An 18835-nucleotide genomic window follows, 5' to 3' on the forward strand; every position below is an offset into this window, starting at 1 on the left:
AGGGAGGAGAAACCTAAACCACTGAAGAAAGTATTCCATTCCACAAAGGAAGGAGTGAACTGAGTCAAATGCCATTGGCAGGTCAGGTAAGATGAGGACTAAAACTGGAGAAATATAAATTCCAGAACTCTTAAAAATGATCGTTGGAGGACTCACTAGCCAGTGTCTGCAGGTCAGTGATTAAAACTCGTATCCAACCTCATCTCCATCTCTTCAAAACTACCAGGCCAGAAGGTGCTCACCCCTTTACCTGGTCTTGTAGATATTCATCCACAGCACCGCCATGTCTGAGATTTGCTAACAGCATTTCGGCAGCGTCAATTCCAACTTTGTCTGCATTTACACCTTAAGACAAACAGAATGTATAAACAGGCAATCACCCAAAGGGAGAAGTTTCTGCATATATTCCACTTAGCACTGGAATACATTTTGAGGCCTCTGAATTCACCCACTGTACCTTTTAGGATAAGATCTGCAGCTATTTAGTCTTCAGAGAACTTGACATATCCAAATTCTTAAATGCACTAGTAGAGGAAAAAATAAGCTGCTTTCCCTGCTTAAAATGCACTTATTATAAAGCCAATTTATAACTAAATTATGACCCTATAACACTATGCCTGAATTTCAAAACTTAAAACGCAGTATATACATACATCTTACAACAGCCTGCAGGCAATTCCATCAGAATTAAAGAATTTCTCAAAAGTCAGGAAATTAAGTGTTATCTAGAGAAGAGCATATAGCCTTCTCAGAGCAAGTATTATATTTCATTTTATTTATTTTGAGTTGGAGTCTCACTCTGTCACCCAGGCTGGAGTGCAGTGGCATACTCATGGCTACCCCAACGTCAAGCTGCTGGGTTCTGGCGATCCTTCCTCCTCAGTCTTCCAAGTAGCCAGAACTACAGACACATGCTACCATGCCCAGTTAATTTTTTAGTTACTGTAGAGACGAGGGTTCGCCAAGTTGTCCAGGCTGGTCTCTAACCCTCAGGATCAGGCAATCCATTTGCCTCAGCCTCCCAAAGTGCTGGGATTATAGGCTGAGCCACTGAGCCCATCTGGGAGCAAGCATTTTAGACCCTGACTTCCATTAAGATGTAAACAGGCATAAATGTCATCACATTTTGAACAAGTCTTAACATCTGGCTCTCACCCTGAACTTCCTGCCTCTCCACACATACCCAAGAGTCTTCAGCACAACACTGGACAAAATGGAAGCCTGTCAGAAGCAGTGGAATGCCACATTTTCCTTTAAGGTATCTAATTAATTAATTTTTCAATAATTTCTTGTAGAGACAAGGTCTTGCTACATTGCCCAGGCTGATCTTGAACCCCTGGGGCTCAAGCCATCCTCCTGCCTCGGCCTCCCAAAGGACTGGAATTACAAGCATTAGTCACGATGCCTGGCTAGGTATTTACTTCAAAGAAACCCTTGGCTATAAATGATGATTTCATTTTTATCAGCCATTACTAGGAGTCTTAGCAATTGAACAGAATGAATACTGACAATCTTGTTTGTTAGTATTATGACCCTCAAGGTGAACAAAATCCTCATTCCTTCTACAATCTTAACACTTTTCTAACTAATTAACTACTTTTCTATGTCAAAGTTTTCTTAAAATAAGTCTCAATTTTGATGGTTTATTATATAGGAAATTGAAATAAATAGTCAATGATCTGGGTGCCTTCTGACTTCTGCCAGGCACAATGGCTCACACCTGTAATTCCAGAACTTTGGGAGGCAGAGGCAATAGGATTGCCTGAATCCAGGGATTTGAGACCAGCCTGGGCAAATTGGCAAGACCTCATCTCTACAATAAGTCAAGAAAAATTAGCTGGGTATGGTGATGGCACGCCTGTAGTTCCACCTACTTGGAAGGCTGAGGTGGAAGGATCGCCTGAGCCCAGGAGTCAAGGCTGCGGTGGCGTGCCACTGCACTCACACTCCAGCCTGGGCGACAGAGTAAGACTCTGACTCAAAAGAAAAAAAAAAGGACAAAATTATAAAATGGTTATCAAACTGAACAGAGAAGGCCATGGCCTTATTTGAGAACATCAGAGAGATGCCATAAACTATCAGAGTCTGAAGGAAAGAAGGAAGGTGCTTAGAAGTGAGGCTATTTCCATATAAAGGAAACGGGGTTGCTTAACCAGATACAGAATTCATCTTAGCAGATTGTTTTGCTCTCAAGGTAAAGAACGTAACTCACTGAAAGACAAGAGTAATAAAAAAAATGCATAGGTATTCTACAATGGAAAGAAAATATTACCTTCTGTGCACCATGCAATCATCTAGAGCTAGAAGGGTCCCTTACACACAGACCGTGGTCCAATCTCATTCCTAGGGCAAGGACAGGCCAGGGGCACTATCAGGGTGATGGGAGACACAGGACTAGAATGCAGGCCCTCCCGCTCTCAGTTTAGGGCTCTCTGTTATCATGTACTGTCTTCATATTCAATGGCAAAATTCTCTCAGACAAAACCAACTTCTTTTTTGAAAAACAAGATTAAGAATGGTATCACTAGGAGGATTTTGGAGATTCTCCAGCCTAATCTTCTCACTCAACAGAAAGGAAACCAAGATAAAACAGTTTTAGTAACTGAGCCAACAACAAAAGCACAACTAGTCACAGCCTACTGCCTACACCACACATGGTGCACTGACAACCAGCAGTGTCGCTTCTGGTAATAACTCCAGACATCAAGCTTCCAGGTTCAGTCATTTTCCAGTTAATTTAAATCAGAAATGAAAGGGAACCCGGATAACACAGGCCATGACATCCTCTCTGCGATCCTTAATACACAGACAACTTACATGCAGGACAAGATCCCAGTCACCTCTGCAGTCATTATCAATGCCTTATTCAACACTTGTGCTGGTAGGAAACAAGGGAAGGAGTAGGAGTCAAGCATCTCAGCAGGAGTGCTGCCCTCCTCTCTACGTCTCCTACCACTAGACGCCCAAACCCGAGGACTATGCACCTTGGGAGTGTGCCGTCCAAAGGCAATGTCAAAGTACAAGTTGTTTCATATGACAAGGTGAGAAAAAATGCTGACAGAGTATCAGAAAAGGAACTGTTTTCAGGCCCAGTCAATAAATTCCATATCCTGCTGATAGTGTAATGGTCCCTTACAATCTCAATGCAAGGTACCTACATTATCTACCCTGGCAAACCAACTCTACTTCCGATACTCACAAGTCATAAATGTATTCAGTTACCCATGCTCAACATTAGGTCATTCTTTCACACTGCCTTCCTCATCTTCCATTTCCAGCTGCTCACCAAATTCACCGCCCGTCCTTGTCAATACCCATGTGTCAACACTCGCCTCTCCAGCCCAACATTCGATGTGGCAGACCCTTACCATTCTGGCCGCGGCTGAACTTTCCATTTGCCTTGACTCTGTACTCATCAACAGTCAGTCAAACATAGAACCTTTCCCTTCTTTTTTAAAGATATGGTGTCTGGGTGGGGCATGGTGGCTCACACCTGTAATCCCAGCACTTTGGGAGGCAGAGGCAAGAGGATTGCCCTCGGCCCAGGAGTTTGACACTAGCCTGGGCAACTTGGCAAGACCTCGTCTCTATAATAAATCAAAAAATTAGCCAGGTATGGTGGCATGCACTTATAGTTCCAGCTACTTGGAAGGCTGAGGTGGAAGGATTGCCTGAGCCCAGCAAACCGAGGCTGCACTCCAGCCTGGGAGACAAAATGAAATTCCAAACCCAAGAAATAAAAATTAAAGATAGGGTCTTCTATATTTCCCAGGCTAGTCTCAAATTCCTGGGCTCAAGCAATCCTCCTGCCCAGTTGCCTGAGTAGCTGGGACTACCAACATGCAGCAGCAGCAGCAGCAGAATGCTTGTTTATTCAACTTCCTCTGTCCTTCTTCCCTAGTTCTTGCTTTTCCATCCAACTAACTTCAATTTATCCCCGGAAACCCACAGGAGGACCGCAGAACAGCAGGCACCAGCTCTGGGGTCACTATCACTTCATTTTTCTTGTGTTCCTATGGTACTCTAGGGATACCACCATAATAGAATGGGTCTGCCTCATCTGCCAGAATAACCCAGGAGGACAGTACATCTCCCTTCCGCATCTACAGTGCCTCGATGTACCTGGTACATCGAGGCACCCAATGTTAGTATAAGCAAACTGAGCTCACGTTTCTCCCATTGCCTGCCAGGCACTTACAGCAAGCAACATGTCTGCTCTAGTCTTGGCTTTCTAACTGCTCTCTTTGATCCTCAAGATTATTGTAGCCACTGTGTGCAATGGCTCTGCGTCCACACTGATCCCTCACTATATCTAACACAGTTAATATATATAAAATACATAGTTTAGATCACTACTTCTCAAACTTCAGTATACACTAAAAGTACCCGGAGAGCTTATTAAACCACAGATTACTGGGCCCCGCTCCCAGAGCTTCTAATTTTTTTTTTTTTTGAATCAGTCTCACTCTGTCGCCCAGGCTAGAGTACAGTGGCACACTCATGGCTACCGCAGCCTCGACCTGCTGGTTTCAGGGGATCTTTCCCGCTCAGCCTTCCAAGTAGCTAGAACTATAGGCAGGCGCCACCACACCCAGCTAACTTTTTGATTTATTGTAGAGATGAGGTCTCGCCAAGTTGCCCAGGCTGGTCTCAAACCCCTGGGCTCAGGCAATCCTCTCACCTTAGCCTCCCAAAGTACTGGGATTACAGACATGAGCCATTGTGCCCAGTCCAGAGCTTCTAATTCAATAGGTCTGGGACAGGGCCCAAAATCTGTATTTCTAGCAAACTCCCAGATGATGCTGATCTGTTGTCTATGTTCTACATAGGTAGAATTCTTTTGTTAGCTGTAGATGGAGATTTATTCTGGGGATCAGATTTGGTGCCCATCTAACATCTAGATATGTAGCAACTGAGCAGACTAAGACAGTCTAAAATTTTTGCATTCAGTAGTAATAATATGGTTCAGCAGCATAGCTAAGGTCAGTATAATTAAAGATACCATAAAGTAGGAATAAAGCAATCAACTACCACACAAACAATCAGAAATTCACCTAAAAGTTGCCTGGCTGGCAAAAGTAACTTAAAATGTTAACACACAGATGCACGCATGTATCTCCTCTCTCTAACATGCCAAATCTTAAATTTCCCTTTCACAAAAATATTAAATATTTTGAAGTCATCAATGCAGTAATTAATGCAAGGAAGAATCATCAACAGATGGTCCCAGATTACTTGTTAATTATAAAGGGAAAAGGAAGCTTTTTAGCAGACAGTTCTGGAAGACACACCTTCTTAACCAAGTAACCATACTCGGCCTCACCAGTAAAGGGCACACTGACATTATGTGCCCCTGATGTGATGCAGTGGAATATACACAAAACCACCTATGCAATATTTTGACTAAAAATATTAAATATGGCTGGGCACAGTGACTCACATCTGAGATCCCAGCACTTTGGGAGGTGGAGGCTAGAGGACTACCTGAGCCCAGGGGTTCAAGACCAGTCTGGACAGCTTGGCAAAACCTTGTCTCTACAAAAAAATCAAGAAAATTAGCCAGGTGTGGTGGCACATGCCTGAATTCCAGCTACTTGGAAGGCGGAGGCGGAAGGATCGCCTGAGCCCAGCAGGTTAAGGCTGCAGTGGCTGTGAGTATGCCACTGCACTCCAGCCTAGACATAAGAGCGAGACTCTAACTTAAAAAAAAAAAAAAAAGGTCAATATCATAAAAGAAAAAAAGGTAATGGAAGTTTTCTGTTTTAAAAGACTTAGCAGACTTGACAGACAAATGCATGTGTATGCCTCACCCAAAAAAATTCCATGTTTGCTTTAAATAATATTTTGTAAACAACTCATTACATATGAATATTTCCTATGTGTCTGGATGTTAACAGACACATTCTTCAGGTGTTTAAAAAAACTGCAAGAATTATGATAATGTGAGTATTGTTCTTTGCATGTGCACACTGCAGTGTTCAGGGGTGAGATACACAGTACCTGCAACTTACATTTTCGAAATGGTCCAGAAATGTACACAACATGCATTTATTTCAATGTCACAACTTGTGAATCCAGAAGAGTATGTGGATGACTATGTCAACTAGTCATTCAACTTTCCTATCGGTTTGACATTTCTCAAAGTATAAAGTAAGAAGAAGGACTCAAAGTTTAACTGACTCTAAAACAGAATCCGTTAATTATATCCTTCTAAACTTGTCATTCATTATCTTATAACACTCCAATCCTGACAATATTAGAGAATGTTTACAATATTAAAGAATGCACTGGAAGTATGGGCCCCCTTCACTTATCCATACCTCGTTTACCAAGCGATGACCCAGCAAACAAACAGCCAGTGGATGTCTCAGCAATAATTCTATACAAGGAAAAACAGTTATTACTATCCATTCTATAAATACTATAAAATCACACGCAAATACAACACAAGAAAACAGTGATTGCCAAATAGGCAGAGCTAAACCCGGAGAGTGCGAATGTGAAGTTCTCCACCCAGGGCCGGCATGACGAGCATTCTCAATCAGCCTCAATCAGACCATCACACTCTACACTTGACCTGAGTTTCACCAGATACCACACGAAGGTGTGTGCCCCCCTCCACTCACCCCCACCCTCCAGCCCCAAAGTTACCATGTCATCAGCACTAATGGCACCATTTCACAGGTACATTGTCTTAAATAAAAAGGTCATTATGAAGGGACTTTTGGTACAGTTCTATAGCTTTTAGGTAGCATTATTCTAAGTAGAGCAGGCACTTACTTAAAAACCTTTAGTAGAAAATCTGAATATGAGGACTTGAAATTTAAATATTCACAAATGATAGTCTTATACTTCAAAAACATTAATTAAAGCATTTTTATAACACTTAAATCTATAACTCCTGATTAGAGTAACAAAAGAGTTCTATTCTGCTTTTAAAGAAATCTTTGCTGTATTTAGTATGTATTAGTGAACTAATTTTAAGCAACTGGAGATATCTCTTATAAGACTAGTTTCAACGCCTAAATCCAATTAGCTTACACATTCAAGCTCACTATATTAAGTAAAACGAATCTCACAGTGTAACAGAAAGAAGACAAACCATCCTCAAAAAATTTAGGAGTATCTTAATTCATAAGCGTTTATTTATTTTTTTGAGTTGGAGTCTCACTCTGTTGCCCAGGTTGGAGTGCAGTGGCAGCCTCAATGATGGGCTCAGGCGATCCTTCCACCTCACCCTTCCAAGTAGCTGGAACTACAGGCATGCGCTACCATGCCCAGCTTTACTTTTTGATTTATGGTAGAGATGAGATCTCACCAAGTTCCCCAGGCTGGCCTCGAACCCCTGCGCTCAGGCAATCCTCTCACCTCAGCCTCCCAAAGTGCTGGGATTACAGGTTTGAGCCACCGCGCCTGGCTGCTATTTTATTTTATTTTTTGAGTCAGAGTTTCACCTTGTTGCCTAGGCTGGAGTGCAATGGTCACAGCCAACGCAGTCTCAACCTGCTAGGCTCAGGTGATCCTTCTGCCTTAGTCTTCCAAGTAGGTGGAACTACAGACACGTGCTGCCACTCCCAGCTAATTTTCTGATTTCTTGTAGAGACGAGGTCTCATCAGGTTGCCCAAGTTGGTCTAGAACCCCTGGGCTCAGGCAATCCTCTCATCTCTGCCTCCCAAAGTGCTGGGATTACAAGCACCAGCCACCACGCCTAGTTACACAGTGCTATTTTAGATAGGCATGCCCTTAAAAATATAAATGTAAACTTCTTACAACTATAAATTTAAGTCAAAAACTACAAGTCTCTAGCTTAAACGGGGAATTATTTCAACCTCTCAACTATATCCAGGAAGAAGACTCAAGCCTCACATAATGCCACTGCCATTGCCAAACGCTTGGTCTCTGGGCTCCTGAACAGGCTGAATGTTGACGTATAAATCCCGAATCTCCTTTCTGATGCCTCTCACAGCTGCTGCCGCCATGTCTTTTGCTACCTATTTTGGCAAGAAAGGGAAATATAATAATTAATGATTATTTGGAAAACTATTCTCAAGTCTTCAAAGACACATAATTGCTAACTCTCACATGCATTATTTAATAATTTGATTTTCAAGAGTAGAGAGAGCACTGAATTTTAAGTTTTAATAAAAAAATTAAAAGCGAGGAGGGGTAGTGGCGGAATTGGCAGAAGTGGGAAACTGCCACGGGGTGAGGGGGCACACCTCATCAATAAGGGTACCTGCATAATGAACATTTGTATACCTAACCCAGAATTGTACCCCATATCTTTAAAATTAAAAATTAAAAAATTAAAAATAAAAATGAACCACAGAAGAAGAGAAAATATTTGTAAAGCTTATCTGTGAAAGAACTGGACTTCATTACATGTAAATACACTCTCAATAATAAACTCAATAAAAAAACTAAAAAAAAAATTAAAAAGTAAGTTCTTTAATAATTTCCAAATTTAGATAATGTACTTATCAAGACACAAACACATTTCCAAGAACATCTAGACAACTTACTTTAAATGGCAAAACACCAGCAACAAAAGCTCTTCCATATATCTTAGTCACGGAGCCACGGTCAGTTAAATTTATTGGATTCAACTGTTTAACTGGTGACATTCGAACAACCACTTCACCACCCCCTTTTGGGTAATATCCCCTGTGAAGAGTATAACAAAAACCCACATAAACTGACTGCATGACAAAAATGAAACTCCATATTACAATAAAATGTGAATACTATTCAAATGTGTAATTCATGGGAAGATCTAAATATTTTGTTGTATAATATGGTAGTTTTTTGTTTGTTTTTTGAGTCACAGTCTTACTCTGTGCCAAAGCTGGGGTGCAATGGCATGCTCATGGCTCCTGCAGCCTCAGCCTGCTGGGCTCAGGCAATCTTTCTGCTTCAGTTTCCCAAGTAGTGCACCACCATGGCTACTTTTTAAATTTATTGTAGAGACAAGGTCTCACCAAGTTGCTCTGGCTGGTCTCAAACCCCTGGGCTTTGGCAATCCTCTCACCTCTGCCTCCCAGAGTGCTGGGATTATAGGCATGAGCCACCGCACCTGGCTAACATGGTAGTCTTAAGCTACATGCAACTATTGAAATTAAATAAAATTAAATACAAATTCAAAATCAGCTCCCCAATTTCACTAGTCACAATTTCTTTCTTTTTTTTTTAAAGACAGAGTCTCCCTCTGTCACCCAGGTTGGAGTACAGTGGTGAGATCATGGCTCACTGCAGCCTTGACCGCCTAAGCTCAAGCAATCCTCCAGTCTCAGTCTCTCGAGTAGACTGCAGGTGTAGCTAGCTGTGGTGTGAGCCGCCACACCTGGCTAATTTGTATTTTTGTTTTTTTTGTAGAGACAGGGTCTTGCTATGTTGCCCAGGCTGGTTTCAAACTTACTGGCCACATTTTAAGTGCTCAATAGTCACATGTGGCTAGTGACTACCAAACAGAACAGCATAGACCACAAACATTTCCTTCAATGTATATAGTCCAATTTGAAGTGCTGTTTTAGATTTAAGTTCCTAGCTATTATCCTGTGTCTAAAACAACGTCTGGCACATATTAGGTGCTCAAATAAATATATGATGAGCATTTAAGTAGCTAAACACAAATAATTTTTTAACTCAGTTAATTGGAGTCATTTATTCTATAACAGATGCTGGGAACGACATCACTCCAGCATCTGAGAGCCCACCATCTGGTAGGGAGATGGCGCCACACGCTAACTACTAGAATACAAGTGAGGCTGTAAGGAAGACTACAGCATAGGTGCAAACACAAATTCTGATTGAGGCACATCACAGACAATTTACGTGAGTAATTACAAGTTTTAAAAAACACAGGATTTCTAATTTTCAGGAAGGTGCAAGAATAACACAAAGATGAAAGTTCATTAAGGAATAGAAGCAAGCAATTGTGTGGTTAGAATATATGGTGTGTTGACAGGAAGAGGCGGGGCGACGAGGTTGGAAAGGTAAGTTGAGGTAAGACCGCAAAAACACTTACGTGCCGTGCCAGGAAATCTGGCCTATTATGTGGCAGAGGGGAACCATAAAAGATAAATGACCTGAATGTCCAATGTGTCTCCTAAGAACATAATTCTGATCTCTTTTTAAAAGTGAACCCCTTTTACAATCCCGCAGTGCCTGGTTCAGCTCACTGTTCAAGGTGAGTATTTAATCTGTCTGGGGTGTGGCACGACACTAGATGTGATGGTGCCTCCGTGGGAAAGTTCCCTTGAAAGTATTCTCCCAAGAAACAAACTAGTATCATGTGCAGCTCTTCTAAGTCCTCAGGCCTGTTTACCGTTTTTAGGCCACATTGCACAATTATTTCCTACAAGAAATGTAATGTATCAAGTGGGTTCCAGAAAAACAGTTCTCTAAGGTCTAACTTTCCCCAATTTTTAGCACAACCAATGGATCTAAAGGGCTGAGAAATAAGCAGCTTACCTCATTTTAATGTCACAATTAAATTTGAATCCAAATTTTTCAACAATTGGCTTGAAAACCTGAAAAATCAGTTTATTGTTATGTTAGTCATCAATATTTACTAGTTCAACAAGTATACTGACTAAACAAAAGTGCTCTGCTGAGCTAGCATTAGGCACTACAGGTAAATGATATCATGTGTAGGCCATTCTGTTTTTCAAATGAAACTGATTTGCTAAAATTTACAAGTTGAACATTTAGTTAATCAGGGCTGTCCAAGTCTATCTAATAAAAAGAATCCGCACCCAGTGGTTATTTTACCCCAAAGCCAGTGTTTCCCAGCCCATCTCCACTGTAAGAATTGGGGGACTGGTGAGCAGCTTTCCATCCTGCCTACTCAGAATTTACCCAGTTGACCTCACTATATGTACAACGCTTTATCCTTATTTTTTCCAGTTAATGTTATAAACATACGTGTTTTCCTGACATCATGAAATTCTTCCTAAATAATATCTGAATGACTGCTTGGCATCCTAGCGTAATTCATTTAACCATTCTCCAAGCTTTTGTTGACATGATGCTGTATGTAATGATAATCACAGTATATAATGCTCTGCTCAAATACCCTTATCTTTCCTCTATTTTGTCACATTTAGTGAGGGCCACTTCCTTGTGAAATTACTAGGTGAAGAGCAGTTAATCTTCATCAGAGATCCCATCAAACTGCCTTGAAAGAGGTCATACTAGCTGGGCAGTGGCCCAGCATTTTGGGAGGCTGAGGTGAGAGGACTGCCTGAGCCCAGGAGTTTGAGACCAGCCCGGGGAACTTGGCGAGACCTCGTCTCCACAATAAATAAAAAATTAGCTAGGTGTGGTGGTGCACACCTGTAGTTCCAGTCAGTTATTTGGAAGGCTGAGGTGAAAGGATCGCCTGAGCCCAGCCTTCGAGGCTGCAGTGGCCATGAGCGTGCCACTGCATTTCCAGCCTGGGTGACAGAGTGAGACTCCAAGTTAAAAAAAAAGAAAAAAAGAAAATAAAAGAAAGAGATCATGTTATCATACCATCTGTGAGAATGGCAAGTTTCAGAGAAAGATAGCACCAAAGTCTGAGTCTAAGGCAACTTTTGAATCTACTCTAGAGATTTACTCATTTCTCTGGGTTATCTCCTGTGTATATAGGAAGTATACATGTTATTAAACTTGTTTTTTTTTTTTTTAACGGCAGAAACATCTAAGAGTATTAAACAAACATCTGAGAGTATCAAGATCTGGGGATTATGCAGAACAGTTGGAACTCTGTTTTTCCTTTCTTTTTCAGTGATAGGGTTGTGCTATGTTGCCTAGACTGAACTCAAACTCCTGGGCTCAAGCGATCCTCTTGCCTCAGCCTCTGGAGTAGCTGGAATCACAGGCATGCACCACTGAGCCTGGCTTCAGCTGGAACTCTAACACGATGCTGGTGAAAAGGCAAAATGATGTGGTCACTTTAGATGCCAAGGCAATAAGGCAGTTTCCCATGAAGTCAGTCACACACCTACTAAACAACCGAGCAATCCCACTCCTAAGTACTTTCCTAAGAGAAATGAAAAATGTATGGCCATAAAAAACCTGTACATAAATGTTAACTGTGACTTAACCCAAATGTCTTTCTACAGTTGGATGAATAAAACTGGTATGTCCACTTAATAGAACACAACTCTTGGTTTTTATTGCAGATACAAGCAACATGGATGAATCTCAAATGTTTTGTGGTTAAAAAAAAAGACTCAAAGGCTGTATACAGTATTACTCCTTTATATGCCATTCTGAAAAAAAGGCCTTCTAAAAACAAACTGGTAGCTGCTAGGGGCTGAGGGCAAGACTAATTACAAAGGGATATGAATGAATTTTTTAGAGTAATAGAACTATTTTATATGTTGATTGTGGTGGTTGACTCATAACTGTACATGTTTGTCAAAAATCACAGAACTGTGACTTTAATTTAAATAATGACACCTCAATAGACCAGAAGATAAAAGATCATACCCTCTTCTTTATTGAGTTTTATCATTTTTTAAAAATGTGTGAACCTAGAATGGAAGGATGAAAAGAAAGTTTGTTTTCCTGCAAATCATAATTTCTGCATTTATAAAATGAGATCAACATAAGAACTGATTTAATTTATATAATAATTACACTTGAAGTTTTATTTTATTTTTTTAAATTAATTTATTTTTTTGAGTCAGAGTCTGACTCTGTTCCCCAGGCTGGAGTGCAGTGGCACGCTCACGGTCATAGCAACCTTGACCTATTGGGCTCAGACAATTCTTCCACCTCAGACTTCCAGGTAGCTGGAACTACAGGCACACGCCACCACGTCTGGCTAATTTTTTGATTTATTGTAGAGATGAGGTCTCACCAGGTTTCCCAGGCTGGTCTCGAACCCCTGCACTCAATCAATCCTCTTGCCTCCACCTCCTAATGTGCTGAGATTACAGGCACCTGGCCTCACTTGAAGTTTTAAAGCAATAAAAAACTTACATACATAATTCCTCACTCTCTCCTGCACTAGAACTAAACATCATGAGGAGATGGACAGGATGCACACAAGACAGTCAGGACGTGTCAGTAAAGACCTTCCACATACACATTCAGAAGAATGCACAGACCTGCGCGGTCTGCCAGCTGTGAGCGCCCTTACCATCACTGTGTAGTCGACCTGTGGTGCCATTTCCGCATTAGTTCCCCCTTTGAGATGTAGCTCTGATGGAGCAGCAGCAAAGAGGACGCAGGGCATGGAGACCTGCAGCAGGAGGCACACGCTCCTAAGGAGAGGCAGAGCAGACAGCTCAGCTACATCTTCTTTCCCAAGTGTCAAAAAGCTGTATCAGTGCCTGTCACTACTACTGAAGCACAGACCACTGAGAAGGCAGGTGTGTGCCCTTGAGTTTATAGTTAAAAAACACCACATTGTCTGAATGGCAGAAACACGAATCTTAAAAGAAAAGACAATTCACATTTCACAGTAGAAGAAACCAGCTTTAAATGATAAGCAAACGGGCCGGGAGCAGTGGCTTACACCTGTTATTCCAGCACTTTGGGAGATGGAGGCAAGAGAATTGCCTAGACAACTTGGCAAGAACTTGTCTCTCCAATAAATCAAAAATTAGCCAGGCGAGGTGGTGAGCACCTGTGGTTCCAGTTACTTGGAAGGCTAAGGTAAAGGATCAACTGAGCCCAGCAGATACCACTGCACTCCAACCTGGGCGATAGAGTGAGATTCCAACTCAAAAAAAAAAAAAAAAAAAGAGGATAAGCAAATGAATCCAAGACTAAACACATTAGCTGTGTGATCCTGGGTAAGTTCTAACACATTTCTTTATATCACAAAGAAGTAAAAAACAAAAAAAAAATTTTAAATAAAAATAAAGCCTTCTTCAAATGTTTTATAAAAGGATTATTGAAATTAGCAGTTTTTGAAACTGCATTCAAAACAAAGTCTAAAAATATTAAATTGATTATATCTGAATTGCTACCATGCAAAAAAAGCACTGTTGCAGGTATATATATATCCTGGAGTCGGAGTTTCACTCTGTCACCTAGCTGAAGTGTGAAGTGCGGCAGTCTCGACCTGCTGGGTTCAGACGATCCTTCCTCCTCAGCCTTCCAAGTAACTGGAACTACATGTATCACCATGCCCAGCTAATTTTTTGATTTACTGAAGAGACCAGGTCTTGCCAAGTTCCCCAGTCTGGTCTCGAACCTGTGGGCTCAGGCAATCCTCTCGCCTCCACCTCAGCCTCCCAAAGTGCTGGAATTATAGGCGTGAGCAACCGGGCCTGGTCACTGTTCCAGGTATTAAGAGATAATTCCTATCACTGTGGAGCTCATGAAACAATAGTATACTTTATAAAGATTGACAGTTTTAGGGAAACAATTGCTTTACTTGCCTCTGTGTAGTCCCTATAGTTAATAATGCAATAAATCATGAGAAATAGTAATATAACATAAAGAATTTTATAGAATGAAACATTTTTCCTTCCTTCCTTCATCAGATTTTTCCTTCCCTCTCTCCCTCCCTCCCTCTTTCCTTCCTCTCTTCCTTGTCAGAGTCTCACTCTGTTGCCCAGGCTGGAGTGCAGTGGCACGCTCAATGACCTGCTGGGCTCAGACAATCCAAGTAGTGCATGCCACCATGCCTAGCTAATTTTTTGATTTATTGTAGAGACAAGGTCTCACCAAGTTGCCCAGGCTGGTCTTGAACTCCTAGACTCAGGCAGTCCTCTTGCCTCGGCCTCCCAGGGTACTGGGATTACAGGTTTGAGCCACCATGCCCCATCTCAGATTTTTCTAAATGAGCTATTATCTCCCTTTTTCTCCAAAGTTAAGGGAAAGTAATTATATTCATAGTAATTATATTCATACAATTATATTGTAGTTTAAAGGGAATTTAGATACTTCAAAGTCTACCTCCCAAAAGATAGCTCAATTACCACAAAGGTGTGCATGTCCTGAACTGGAAAGTCTCCATCACTTATAATGAAATTCATGAATTCAATAAACATCTACTGACTATTTATGTGTTCGGCACTGTAAGAGAAAATGTATGCAATATAATCCCTGTCCTCAAAGAGTTGAGCTTGAAAACAAAGGGAAAAACTGGGAAAAGTTTAGCTTACTATAAACCATAGGCTTATAAAGCACGAACTTCTCACAGTTTATTCCCTCTGAGTAATCCAACATATAAAGTGCTTCTTCATTTCTTCACAAAAAAATCAGACTCTAAGAATAGCAAAGAAAACCTTAATGTTATGAGAAGGAATTGCAAAGGCAAAGAGACTGAGAAAACATATGGTACTGCAATCACACCCTCTTATGGAGCAGGAATCAGGTCTAGATTCTAACTCTAGCTCTGCACTAACTCTACCACCTCGGGGAAATCACATATCACCAAGGGGTCTATCTTGACTTTCTCATTTACAAAGGGAAGGGTTAAAGCACATGCTTCCACTGACAGTTTCAAAGTTCTATGATCCTGTTTTAGTTCATTCTGGTTAACTATGCTTTTTTCCCTTTTTGTACAGAATGCCTGAAATAATATGCTGATTATAAACACATTTCAGAACTCTTCAATTTCCTTGGGAAAGTTTTCACTGGACAAACCTCACTCTTAAGCCCCTTTTCATAGAGGTCTATTTACATCAAAATTCACATCTCAATTATTGCTAAACATTTTCTTAAAGTAAAAAAAAAAATCACAATCCATTAAAACCATCACATCTGAAATAAACTGGCATCAGGTTCAGAGTGCCATCTCTCACCAAATTTCCTAGTAAATGCATAAAATTTTGGTAAAAAGATGCTGCTTACAATAGCAATCGGCCAAATCGCTCAGAAAAGCAAAACAAAAATTAACTGCTCTCCCTCTTGTGACAATAAAAGAGATATTCAGAAAACGATAAGGGCATGATTTAATTTTTTTTTTTTTTTTTTTGAGTTGGAATCTCACTCTGTCACCCAGGCTAGAGTGCAGTGACACGCTCACAGCCACCACAGCCTCAACTTGCTGGGCTCAGATGATCCTTCCGCCTCAGCCTTCCAAATAGCTGGAACTACAGGCACATGCTACCACAACCAGCTAATTTTTTGATATATTGTAGAGATGAGGTCTCGTCAAGTTGTCTAGGCTGATCTCAAACCCGTGGGCTCAGGCAAGCCTCTCAACTCGGCCTTCCAACTTGCTGGGATTACAGGCGTGAGCTACCGCGGCTGGTCTAATTGTTAAATATTCATCTCCAATGGGAGAAAAATCAGGATTCTATCTAAAAATTTATAAATAGAGCTGCATAAGTATCTATTAAAAGGAAATGAAAATATCTAAACTAAGACTAGTAAAACATGGTTCATAATTAGATGTAATTATGAACTGAATAAAAACTGAATTTGCTGCCATGCAAACACTACAGAGCATAAAAACAAGCTAGCTTCAGGTATCCAATTCCTAAATAATAAAATGTAAGGAAACAAATATGCTATGCCATACTATACAGAAGTTTCCAGATACACTGATAGCTACACTTAATGAGCAACTAAGTACCCACCACTTTTCCTACACTATCTCCACCCCAAAAAGGTGCTTCATCTCTACTTCAAAAGTGGGAACAAGCTCAAGAAGTTAAGCAACCTGCCCAGAAAGTGGTATAACTTGGATGTGAATCCAGCTTTACATCCAAAGTGCATACTTGCATGGAACATAAGTAATACATACCCTGCTGTCTTGGTGTCTGCTGTGTGGACGCCACCTCTGATCTTCTCTGGTGTAAAGGTTATCTCTGTTGAGCCAATTTCTGCCCCCTCCAGTTGCCCATCACATAAATCTCGAATCATTTCCAGTCCAGATAAATGCTGAGGCCTTCAGGTCATAATACTGCATCAAAACGTGTGCATTCAGACTGCCTATATCCCCACATTTTATGACACAAGTATAAAACTGCAGTGGCAAGAAGACAGCAAGGTCTAACCACTATCAGTGCCACCTTCCTCTTGGGATTTTAAGCACCCAGACTACCTACCAGGAGGTATCATTTTCATAGTTCCTTCTAGACCAGTTATTTTGTCTACAAATACATACACTTGCTTTTATGTTGCCAATTATAAGTATGCAAAAGAAAAACTAAGAAAGCTACCTAAGAGCCACCAGTCTCTCCTGCACTTCACTGAATAGGCTGTGGTATCCGTATGAGCCAAAATGTGCTCCCCAAAATTAACATGCTCAAACTTTAACCTGAGGATTATCTCTGAACATGACTGTATTTGGAAATACAGTCTTTAAAAATATAATTAAGTTAAAATGAGGCTAACATAGCCCCTAATACAATCTGACTGGTGTCCTTATAAAGACAGATGAGGACATACAGAGAGACCACCATGTGAGGAGGCAAGGGGAGAGCCCTGGAACATCCTGCTTGTTTGACCCTTAGAAGAACCCAACCCTGCCAGCACCTTGATCTTGAACTTCCAGTCTCCAGGACTGTGAGTAAATAAATTTCAGTTGTATAAGCCACCCAGCATGTGGTACTAGCAAGTGAATACAGCCTTAATGAGCTGGATTCCCCTGTGGGTGAACTGGATTGCTGCCAGCAGCTGCTATGACAAAGGGAATTCACACTGACATTTATCGCAGATTGTCTTTTAGTAACTCCAAAATTTACTAAAACAGAATAAGTACAGAATACAAAGGAATCAGTTTGGCTTCAACCTGGGTTCTCTCTTAACAGTTGCATATACCTGACACAACTCATGGCATGCCCAGCTTCCCAGACAAAAGAAACAAGAAGGTCAAGTGCCAAGGTTCCTCCCCCATGACAGATCATTCTGGTCTATTCACAGCTCTCTGGAGGTATGAAACCGAAGCTGGAATGACACATCCCAGGATCCTTTCCTGTTCCATGATTTTAAATATGGCAGCAGCACAGAATGCTCTAATTAAACAGTGGGGTTTTCTCCGGGTTCACAGCATTTCTGTTCTATTTGCCTTCTCATGCTGAATGAGGTAGGGAACATTTTTTTAAAATAGCCCTTTGCATTATGTATCAGTGAGGAGACGAAGAATTATTTAATGAATGGTTAAAGCAAGTGGTTTACTTTCTAGGGAGAAGGTAAATTCAATTTTATGTGAAAATCATTCCAAGTAAGTAAAGAATGCATCTGGTATTAAGTTACTGTTAAAGAAAAAACTAATTAGAAAAAGTAATTTTTTTTTTTACAATTAGAGATAATTTACTGAAGACTCTCTCTATATATATTCTTTTGAATCAGGGTCTCATTCTGTCGCCCCAGCTGGAGTGTGGTGAAACGATCAGGGCTCACCGCAGCCTTGACCTCCTGGGCTCAGGAGACCCTTCCGGAAGAAAGTAATTTTTAAAATAGTATAAAGCTCAAAACTCCATAAAGGCAGGGGTTTTTGTCTGTTTTGTTTATTGCTGTGTCTTCAGCATGCAGAATACCACGTGCTGCATAATAAATGCTCAATAAAATAAAATCGCCCTTTAGCAAAGCGAGACAACTTTAGCCAAATAAAGAAAGCTCGAGCCTGCTCCCAAACTCGCCCCAGAGGCTTTCAAGACCGCACAACCCAGGCCCCGCCCAGGCAGAGCGTCCTGGGGCTGAGACAGGAGGCCCGAGCACCCCCCACCACGGGACCACCGACCCTGGCTCTCAGCCTAAAAACCCGTTGCCAGCATTCCGACCCCCGACCCCTCAACCCGGCAGCCCACACTCCAAGCCCCCCCAGTCCCCAGCTCCGCGGCCCGAGCCCCAGGCCCCTGCTCCCCAGACCCCAACTCCGCAGTCCGGCCTCCTAAGCCCCCGCGGCCCCCAGCCCCGCAGCCCCCAGTTCCTCCGCCT

General features: G+C 41.4%; 1 protein-coding gene across 3 annotated transcripts in view; it reads right to left on the reverse strand.

Annotated features, from left to right (window-relative positions):
* RTCA (RNA 3'-terminal phosphate cyclase) overlaps positions 1-18835 on the reverse strand; it is a 26100-nt gene that overhangs the window by 6722 nt on the left and 543 nt on the right. The window contains exons 3-10 of one of the 3 annotated variants that reach the window (XM_021715865.1): positions 17421-17459; positions 16698-16841; positions 13131-13254; positions 10472-10530; positions 8524-8665; positions 7868-7992; positions 6321-6379; positions 251-345 (exon numbers count right to left, since the gene is read on the reverse strand). In XM_021715865.1, coding sequence (XP_021571540.1) covers positions 251-345; positions 6321-6379; positions 7868-7992; positions 8524-8665; positions 10472-10530; positions 13131-13254; positions 16698-16841; positions 17421-17459 — 787 coding nt within the window. Of the gene's footprint in view, positions 1-250; positions 346-6320; positions 6380-7867; positions 7993-8523; positions 8666-10471; positions 10531-13130; positions 13255-16697; positions 16857-17420; positions 17460-18835 lie in introns of all 3 variants that reach the window. The other 2 variants (XM_008064707.1, XM_008064706.2) reach the window with 2 other exon arrangements.

The sequence above is a fragment of the Carlito syrichta genome, unplaced genomic scaffold (genome assembly GCF_000164805.1).
Source record: "Carlito syrichta isolate Samal-C Ts95f unplaced genomic scaffold, Tarsius_syrichta-2.0.1 Scaffold307934, whole genome shotgun sequence".
Lineage (NCBI taxonomy): Eukaryota > Metazoa > Chordata > Mammalia > Primates > Tarsiidae > Carlito > Carlito syrichta.